Source organism: Triticum dicoccoides, chromosome 3A (genome assembly GCF_002162155.2).
Source record: "Triticum dicoccoides isolate Atlit2015 ecotype Zavitan chromosome 3A, WEW_v2.0, whole genome shotgun sequence".
In the NCBI taxonomy this organism is placed as follows: domain Eukaryota; kingdom Viridiplantae; phylum Streptophyta; class Magnoliopsida; order Poales; family Poaceae; genus Triticum; species Triticum dicoccoides.
This window is the reverse complement of record NC_041384.1, coordinates 732863753-732873812: the sequence shown is the minus strand read 5'-3', so window position 1 is coordinate 732873812 and position 10060 is coordinate 732863753. Positions and strand designations below refer to the sequence as shown.

The 10060-nt window shown below is 42.6% G+C and overlaps 1 protein-coding gene across 1 annotated transcript; it reads left to right on the top strand.

Moving 5' to 3' along the window:
- Positions 1 to 801: 801 nt before the first annotated feature.
- LOC119270563 (protein DETOXIFICATION 40-like) lies at positions 802 to 8659 on the top strand. Its single transcript, XM_037552569.1, has 7 exons — positions 802 to 1200; positions 6385 to 7016; positions 7091 to 7147; positions 7252 to 7490; positions 7790 to 7908; positions 8011 to 8097; positions 8408 to 8659. The coding sequence occupies exons 1-7, from the start codon at positions 925 to 927 to the stop codon at positions 8489 to 8491; spliced, it is 1494 nt and encodes a 497-aa protein (XP_037408466.1). The 5' UTR covers positions 802 to 924; the 3' UTR covers positions 8492 to 8659.
- The last annotated feature ends 1401 nt before the right edge of the window (positions 8660 to 10060 follow it).

Below are 10060 nucleotides of genomic sequence, written 5' to 3'. Positions count from 1 at the left end.
GAACCACCGAGAGGCCATGCTGCAGGTCTATGCGCCTCATTCAATCGTTGTCTTGCAAAGCCTTGTCCAGCTTGCAGTTCTTGGTGTTGGAAAGCTAAAAAATTCCTAGGGCAATGTCCTTGGGCTTACATCCTTGCAGCCATGCCGCAAAAGCTCGTCGTCTCGCCATCCCCGATAGGGATGTTGGTGACGTCGAAAGATCTTAATCCTGTTCATGACATGGAGTCTCAAAGTCCATCCACACCCTGCGCTGCCTCTTGTAAGGGAACCAAAGCCACCGAAGACATCGAGCGCACGAAAGCATAGCAAGGTCGAGTTCACATCCTTCTAGAAGCTCGGGGAAGAAGATGACAAGGTGTATAGGGAGAGGTTGTATTAGAAACTGGTGTAAAATATGCTTTTATATTATGGGACGGAGGGGTAGCTTGTACTCCCTCCGTTCCCAAGTATTTGTCTTTGTAGACATTTTAAATTGACTACAACATATGGATGTATGTAGACATATTTTAGAGCGTGAATTCACTCATTTGGAAACCGGCTGAGTGCTGAGCGCTCGGTATGTCCGTCGCTGGCTAGCTGGGCCCCACTGTACAGCCGGAGCCACAGTTAATATCGTGGCGAGCCGGCGAGATTTGGCAAGTTTTTTTTACTTTATTTATTTGTTTGGACACCTTTGGCAAGTTGTTACCACACCAACCTGTGGTGAGCAGCCTACAGCTACAGAAGAAGTGGTCACCTCACCTGTCGGTAGCTGCCGCATTGATTCAAGGAGCAAAAACACACACACACACAGAGACAGATCGCGCCATTATATGCGCCAGCGTCCGTCGACGGACTTGGCCGAGCGGAGCTACCATCTCAGTCAACGCCAACACAGCACAGACACTCGCTCGCTCGATCGATCGACAGGGGATAGCTCCTCGCATGGCGGACGGGGATGAGCATGAGCATGGCGCGCCGGGCCGGCTGGAGAGCATCCTGACGGACTCGTCGGCGCCGCTGGCGGGGCGCGTGTGGGCGGCGGGGGCGATCGAGCTCGGCATGCTCTTGCGGCTGGCGGCGCCGGCGGTGGTCATGTACATGATCAACTACCTCATGTCCATGTCCACGCAGATCTTCTCCGGCCACCTCGGGAGCCTGGAGCTCGCCGCCGCCTCCCTCGGCAACACCGGCGTCCAGATGTTCGCCTACGGCCTCATGGTACGTATGCGCGCACTGACTCCCCTCCGTCTCGTCTCCAAATCATTCGCCACTCGCTGTTTTTATCTCAAAAAGTTACTCCTCCGTTCTTAAATAGATGACTCATAACTTTATACGAACTTTAAGTCATCTATTTTGGAACGGAGGAAGTATCTATGTAACCACACTCTGCATTTTGGTTTAGATCCAAAATGTTGTGTGTTCAATGAACATGCCTGCCATTGTTGGACCGAAAGAGTAGTATATATTTCCGATGCTTCAGAGTAGAATAGACCGAGATGCTCGATTAACCACTCATCAACGGGCGCTGATTTGACCATGAGTGTTGGACATATACAATAGTACCGCTACCTCAGCCGTTGCTGTTCTTAATTACCCACAGCTTATTAGATCGAAATGCTCGATCAACCTGTCACTTTTGGGAGCATTGATTTGAACCAAAAGAGCACTAGTAGTATATTTCACGTTTGCTCATTGGTTGATGACAAGAACCAAGCTCGTGTGTCATGGGGTCGATTTGTTTACGGTTGCGTATAGTCGATGGATTGCAACGGCGATCGACTCGGGACAGAAATTGACTTGTTGAGTCGCGCCGGCTCCTATAGGCCACTTGTATACTTAGGAAACCTCCCGTGTGATTTGGAATATTCGTTTTTCCTATAAATATTGTCTCAATCACACTTGGTTGCACTAGACATGATGTCATGTATGATCAATTTGCTACCAACTGAGAATCTCGACTCAGGACCATGTGTGCAATTTGGCCCCAAATCCTCTACATCGAAACAGGGCCGAGCAAGGAAAATCAGGGGCATGTCCGAAACTACCTCACTAGAATATGATCATTGCCATATAAATTCATACTCTCTAAGTTCATTATTTGCCTAAGCCATATAGCCGTCCGCAATGATTCTACCATCAAGCTAAAAAAATGATTCTACCATCGAAAAGTTGATAATTCTTAACACACACAAAGTTACTAAGGTAGCCAAGTTTTACTTGAGAGGGAGATACTAAGTTAGCCAGCTAGGTAATGAGGTCTAGTGTATGACAAAAAAAAAATACTATCGAGAAGGAAAGGCTCCATGGCTCTCGACCTGAACTGGCCTATGTGTGGATCGGTGTTGTCGCGCAGCCCTGATCAAAAGATATTTCATATTTGTCACTCTCTATGACCAAAATGTCGAGAAAACACACCTAGTCACATGAGATGGACCACGCCAATTACTTGGTAAGGTTCTAGTCTATTTTTTCCTATTTCAGGAAGGTTCAACAAGATTTTGTCCCGGTATTTTCTTTTTTCCATTGTTTTCACTACCTGCTTTTTCTTTTTTAATACCTTTTTTTAATGTCCACAGTTTATAGAAATATTGCTAAAATTGAAAAAAATGTTTTTTGTAAATATTCAAATATTTTTTGGAACAAAATCACAAATTTAAGAACTTTCACAAAGTAAAATATTCACATTTTTCTAATTATTATTTTTTATTAAAAATTAATCTCATAATTTCAATAAGTTACTCACTAAAAAAGGATTTTGGGAAACCAAAATGGGAAACTGAGTGAAAAATACTTAAACAAAGAAAAAACAGAATAATATATATCGATACAACAATGAGCGTAAAGTGGGCCGGCCCAGTCCTTGCTGTTGCTATGCGATTAGCTGAAATATTGTTGCAACACACGTCAACTAGGTGACACTCTGTTGTAACACACTTCAAGTTGGAGCTCCCCTCATCAAGCGCTTCCAGAAGGGTGCGACTATTTCTCGCTTTTAGTGAGACGATAGAAGTGCTTGCATCAGCCAAGCCTGTGGTGGGCTGGCTCAATAGAAGCTTCAAATGTTCCATCGTTTTTTCTTTCGGGCCTGATACAACTTTTTTCTTATTCTTTTCTTACTTGAATTTATATCCCAAAAATCTTCTAAATATTTACCGATATGGTAAAATTTCTTTACTTAGTTTATGGAAATGTTCACCGCACATTGCAAATGTTTCTGGTATGTAAGATTGTTGTTGGCATTTTTAAAAAAAGTTTGTATAATTCAAAAATATGTTCATGATATTTAAAAACTGTTTACATATTTCAAAATATGTACATTACATTTTTATAAAATGTTCATTAAAATTAAAAAAATCATGTAATTTGTAAAAGTTCAAACTTCTAATAATTCTTCGAATGAAAATATTTTCATGTCTGTTAAAAATTTAATGTATATATTTTTTTTCTTTTTTTACAACATATAAAATATTATTGTGCCATGAAATATGCTAGTGTTTAAACAATTTTTGCATTTTTAGAAAACATTCTTAATTTTTTGGAAAAAATAATGTGTTTTTTGGAAAATTCACCTTGTATTTAAAAACATTCAATATGCATTTGGAAATTTTTTGACATTTATTTGGATAATTCAACATCTATTTGAAATATTTCCATTGGGTATCTGAAAATGTGCAATCTGTATATGAAAAAAGTAAATTAGTACATAAACAGCAAAGATGAATATAAAAAAATCTGAAAAAAGGTCTTAAAAGATAATAGAGAAAAACACAGGAAAAACACACACTGCGCCTTTTCAAAACCGGGCGGAAGGTTCCACAAACTGGTGCATCTTCCCAAAACCGATCACTACCACCTCATTGGTTGGGCCCACTTCATCGATCCTCTAGGCAAGCTCTGCTTCTGTCTATCTGCTATGGGCGGAACTGAATTGATAGAAAAGAAAAAACAGTATATTTTTTAATCTTATATATGTGGGGTGACGAACAAATAATCTCCAAAAATCCATTTTCTTAATGTTTTCACCTGGAAATCTCTAACACCGGGTATATCACCCCCTTGAATGCTTAAGGTTGACATGTCGAATTTCATGTGCTTTTGGTTCATGGTTAGGACGTTCACTCCTTTTTTTGCGGGCAGACATTCACCCCTTTTGACACCTTGCGTCTGAAAATTTCTTCATAATCGATGATATGCGATTATACATAATGGTACATGCTACACTCCTAGATCATCCTCGCCACCTCCGCCGTGCCGTTCTCCCCACCGTCTAGATATTAGGTAGGCTCAAATTATAAGAAAATTCCTCCTAGATGCTACTCTAACGATGCCAAGACCCGTATAACAAATTCATGGGCTTTTCCCACTTGTTCAAGAGGTTTTCTTCAATATTTAATATCCAAAAAAGAATTGAATGTCTTTGTATTATTTAGAGTCTGCTAGCACGTATGCTCGTGCGTTGCAACAACAGATAAAATAGTATGCATTTAAAGTTAGTGAGAATTATCTGTGCAAGCAAAACCTTGTGTGCACACGAAAAAGGAACATTTAGCTTCTCGGTTTCGCCGCGTCTGAAGGAATCAATCCGCTATTTTTCCATTCGAATTTTTCCATTCATTGATTGAGGACATTTAAGAGCTTTGTTACATCATCGTACGCTAGAGAAGGCCTAGGAGTTATTCAATCTACTCTTCTTTTCAATCGAGGGGATTTTAAGGTATGGAGTTTCTAAATAGAGAAAATTCCTTATTTGACACTGTCTTAAAATCTGGTTCCTTATTTGACACTGGAAAAGTTTTTCTTCCTTATTTGACACTAGTCCTAAATTTTATTCCCTATATGACACTTCCATCCATTTTGAGCCTAAATGACACCTCAAAAGACGATTTTGCCCCTCATGCGCTATGTGTGTGCGCGCGTGTGTGCTGTTGCGTGTGTGGGTCCATGCGCACATGTGTGCTGCTGCTGCATGTGTGTGTGCATGTTTGCTGCTGCGCGTGTACGTGCGCGCGCGCGTGTGTGTGCTGTTGCGTGCCTGCGTGTGTGCTGCTGCTGCGTGTGTGTATGTGTGTGTGCTGCGTGCGTGTGTGTTGCTGCGTGTGTGTGTGCACGTGCGCGTGCATGTTGTTGCGTGTGTGTGCGCGTGCGTGTGTGTTGGTGCATGTGTATGTGTTGCTGCATGTGTGCTCCTGCCCTCGCACTGATGCTGCGTGTGTGCGCTATTGCCCCCTACACACATACCACACGAGGGGCAAAAGAGTCTTTTCAGGTGTCATTTAGATTTAAAATGGGCGAAAATGTCATATAGGTAATAAAATTAAGAACTTGTGTTATATAGTGAAGAAAAACTTTTTCAGTGTCAAATAAGGAAGCAGATTTTAAAATATTGTCAAATAAGAAATTTTCTCTTCTGAATATCCTAGGACACATGAACAATTTTTTAAATCCTGAATAGTTTTTTGGAAATTATATACACTTTCGAAAAAAATGCGAACAGAATATGACAGGGAACATCTTTTAAAATTCACAAATATTTTCTGAAAAGACCAACTTTTTTAGAAAAACATGAACATTATTTGAATTTGTGAGATTTTTAAAAAACGGGAACATGTGTTGAAAATTCATAAGATTTTTAGAAAATGTGTATATTTTATACACGAACATTATTTTTAATTTTGAAAATTTCACTAAAACAATACTATTTTCAAATTTGGTGCATTTTTTGAAATTTCATTTCTTTTTAGAAATCCCGAACAATTTTGGAAACAACATTTTTTAAGAAAAAATGAGCAACGTTTTGCAGGTTCCGGATTTTTTTCAAAATAGAAACCAAATTGTGAAATTCCGAACATTTTCCACAATTTGTTTTTTGCATTCTGAACATTTTTGGGAATTTTTAATTTACGAAATAAATATTAAAATAAAAATAAACTGGAAAGGGAAAAAGAGATTGTTAAAGGAGAATAAAAATAGAAGTAAAGCACAAAAGAAAAATTGGCCTGCCCATTATTGGTTGTCCTGTGCGAAACTTCAACTATTAAACGCCCCATGCGGTAAATAGAGTTTACCCAGTTGTATGGGCAGAAAAATAAGCGAGTGACGCACGCACGAAAATTCTTTTTCTAGCAGACAAGCGCATAAGAATTTAGTACCATCTCGGATAGAAAAAAATATTTTCGACGGTGAACGGATGAAAAAATTGGCGAAACACACCTTGCTTTATTATTTTTTTGATTTGATTTGATTTGAATTTTGAATTTGAACTTCGCACCTTACTTTATTAGTAGGTACAGATATAGATAGATTATTTATTTATTTTCCTTAAGTTTCGAAATATTGATTTTAAAAGGTATGTTTGACTGTTAATCGCAATTTATCACACTCATAAGACATTACATTCTGCAGCTGGGCATGGGTAGCGCAGTGGAGACCCTGTGCGGACAAGCCTTCGGTGCGCACAAGTACGACATGCTCGGAACCTACCTCCAACGCTCCGCCGTGCTCCTCTGCTGCACCGGCATACCGCTCGCCGCGATCTACGCCTTCTCGGAGCCACTCCTCGTGCTATTAGGACAGTCACCGGAGATCGCCCACGCCGCGTCCATCTTCGTCTACGGCCTCATCCCTCAGATCTTCGCGTACGCCATCAACTTCCCGATCCAGAAGTTCATGCAGGCGCAGAGCATCGTCCTGCCCAGCGCCTACATCTCCACGGGCACGCTCGTGCTGCACTTGCTGCTCAGCTGGGTCATCGTCTACAAGGCCGGCCTCGGCCTGCTCGGCGCCTCGCTGGTGCTCAGCCTGAGCTGGTGGATCATCGTCGCGGCGCAGTTCGCGTACATCGCCGTGAGCCCGACCTGCCGGGAGACGTGGACCGGGTTCACCTGGCAGGCCTTCTCCGGCTTGCCGGCCTTCCTCAAGCTCTCCGCCGCGTCTGCTGTCATGTTGTGCCTGGAGACGTGGTACTTTCAGATCCTGGTGCTCATTGCTGGCTTGCTCCCCAACCCTGAGATTGCTCTGGATTCCCTTTCTGTGTGGTGAGTACCATTCATCCATAATTCTTGCTGTTGTTTTGTGCCTCTGCCTAGTAATTAACCCGCGATTTGTGCAGCATGACAATCTCCGGTTGGGTGTTCATGATCTCAGTAGGTTTCAACGCCGCCGCAAGGTTCGCGACTCTAAGCTGAATGACTTGACAACATTATCATTGCATACTGACATCTTGGAAAATAGTAGTACTCTAATTAACGAATTGATATGTTTTCACTTCAGTGTAAGAGTTAGCAATGAGCTTGGTGCCGGCAACCCCAAGTCAGCATTTTTCTCAGTGTGGGTCGTCACTTCGCTCTGTGCAGCCATCTCTGTTGTCTTTGCCATTGTGATGCTCTGCCTACGCAACCACATCAGCTACTTGTTCACAGAGAGTGAAATAGTTTCCGACGCGGTGGCGGATCTCTGCCCGCTCCTCGCCATCACACTCATTCTCAATGGCATACAACCTGTACTATCAGGTGAAGTTTCTGTACACCAACATGTGCTATCTTGATTCTTGACTAGTCCATTAGTACTCCCTCCGTTCCTAAATATAAGTCTTTGTAGAGATTTCACTATGAACCACATACAGATGTATATAAATGCATTTTAGAGTGTAGATTAGCTCATTTTGCTCCGTATGTAGTCCATAATGAAATCCCTACAAAGACTTATATTTAGAAACGGAGGGAGTACAACATTTCAGAAAATGTTAATGTCAACCGCATTATTCAAACAACATGTCACTGAACTTTACTAACATGCATACAAATATCAGGTGTTGCTGTTGGATGTGGATGGCAACAATTTGTTGCATACGTGAACATTGGTTGTTACTACATCGTAGGCGTACCCCTTGGAATTGTTCTCGGTTTTGTCTTCAACCTCGGCGTAAAGGTGATAGATTTATCCTTGCACTATATATATTTGGTGACGACAAAATCTTTACTTCTGTGTTCTAACTTGTGTTTGGTGATGACATCGTACGTCTGCTTGCAGGGCATTTGGGGTGGCATGATTGGAGGAACGACTATGCAGACGGCCATTCTATTGTGGGTCACCATCAGAACCGATTGGAGCAAAGAGGTACCCCTTTCACTAAACATATAGACCAGAAAGTTGAGACAAACATTTCCGTTATTTTTCACAAAAGTGTTGATGTTGAAAATGGAGTTAAATTATGTGAGGTCCGGAGATTCATTCTACCTACCTCTATCGCCATAGCTTGCATAGTTGTTATAAATTTAACATCCTGACCTCTTGTTTGCTCACCACTGTGCCTTCTATCGCATGATTCAGAACCTTCTTAGGAGTATATATGGACGATGCAAATTGTTAAAAATATTCATTGATAAAGATACACTACGTAAATGTACTTGTTTTATTTGACCTTCAGGTTGAGGAAGCGCATAAAAGATTGAACAAGTGGGATGATACCAAGAAACAGCCCCTCCTTACGGCGGCCACGGATAATAGCTAATTAGTGGTCCAGAGTAGGTCTACATTTCTTGTTTAACAATCGAGAATCGAGCTGGCTTTGAGATTCACCATCAGTATGGGGAATTAATTTGGAAGGCAGAATTCATGTGTCTTGATTATTGTGTTGTAGAAGCATTCATCAAGATTTCAGACATGCTTCATAATGACATGAGGTGGGCATATGTTTTTTTGTTTTTCTTTTCAAAATGATGATTTAAGAGCATCTCCAGCCGTTCGCCCCCCCAGGACGCATAAAAATCGCCCCCTGGGGGCAAGCCGGCGATAAAATCGGCGCTGGGGGCCGGTTTCGCGTCCAGTCGTCACCCCCAGGCGCCGATATTAGCCCACTTTTCAACCCTATTTCGGCGAATAAAGGGCCCATATGGGCGACAATAGGCCCATATTCGGCGTGGTTCGCCGTTGTTCGGCGTTCAATTATGCACATAAATTTTTTTATCACATATTTCATCACAGAAATATCAAATATTTCAATAAAACAGTACAACAACAAATAGTTCAATACAAATTATATAGTTCAACAAATAAAAACTCATATTTCATCACCCGTCGCGCCCGGCGTCGCCCTTGAGCCTCCATAGATGCTCTATCAGATCTTGCTGCAGTTGATGATGCACCTGTGGGTCCCGGATCTCCTGACGCATACTAAGATAGGCAGTCCAGGTTGCCGGTAGCTGGTGATCAACTTCGGCTAGAGGACCCTGCCTGTAGTATAGTTCAGTGTCAAACACTGGGTCTTCTTGCTCGCTCTCGATGATCATGTTGTGCAAGATGACACAGCAAGTCATAATCTCCCACATTTGACCTTTCGACCAAGTTTGAGCGGGGTACCGGACAATAGCAAATCGAGATTGGAGCACACCAAATGCCCGCTCGACATCCTTCCTGCAAGCCTCCTGAACCTTTGCAAACCAGGCGTTCTTGCCTCCTGGCACAGGGTTTGAGATCGTCTTCACAAATGTCGACCATCTCGGATAGATGCCATCAGCTAGATAGTACCCCTTGTTGTAGTGCCGCCCTTTGATCTCGAAGTTCACCGGAGGAGAATGACCTTCAACAAGCTTGGCAAAGACAGGAGAGCACTGCAACACGTTGATGTCATTGTGAGTTCCTGGCATACCAAAGAAGGAGTGCCAAATCCAGAGGTCCTGTGTGGCCACCGCCTCAAGTACCACACTGCAACCGCCTTTGACTCCTTTGTACATCCCCTGCCAAGCAAATGGGCAATTCTTCCATTTCCAATGCATGCAGTCGATGCTTCCAAGCATCCCAGGAAATCCTCTTGCTGCATTCTGTGCTAGGATCCGAGCAGTGTCTTCCACATTGGGTGTTCTCAAGTATCGCGGTCCAAACACTGCCACCACTGCCCGACAGAACTTGTAGAAACACTCTATGCTGGTGGACTCGGCCATGCGCCCATAGTCGTCGAGTGTATCACCGGGAACTCCGTATGCAAGCATCCTCATCGCTGTCGTGCACTTCTGGATGGAGGTGAATCTAAGGGCGCAGGTGCAATCCATCTTGCACTTGAAGTAGTTGTCGAACTCCCGGA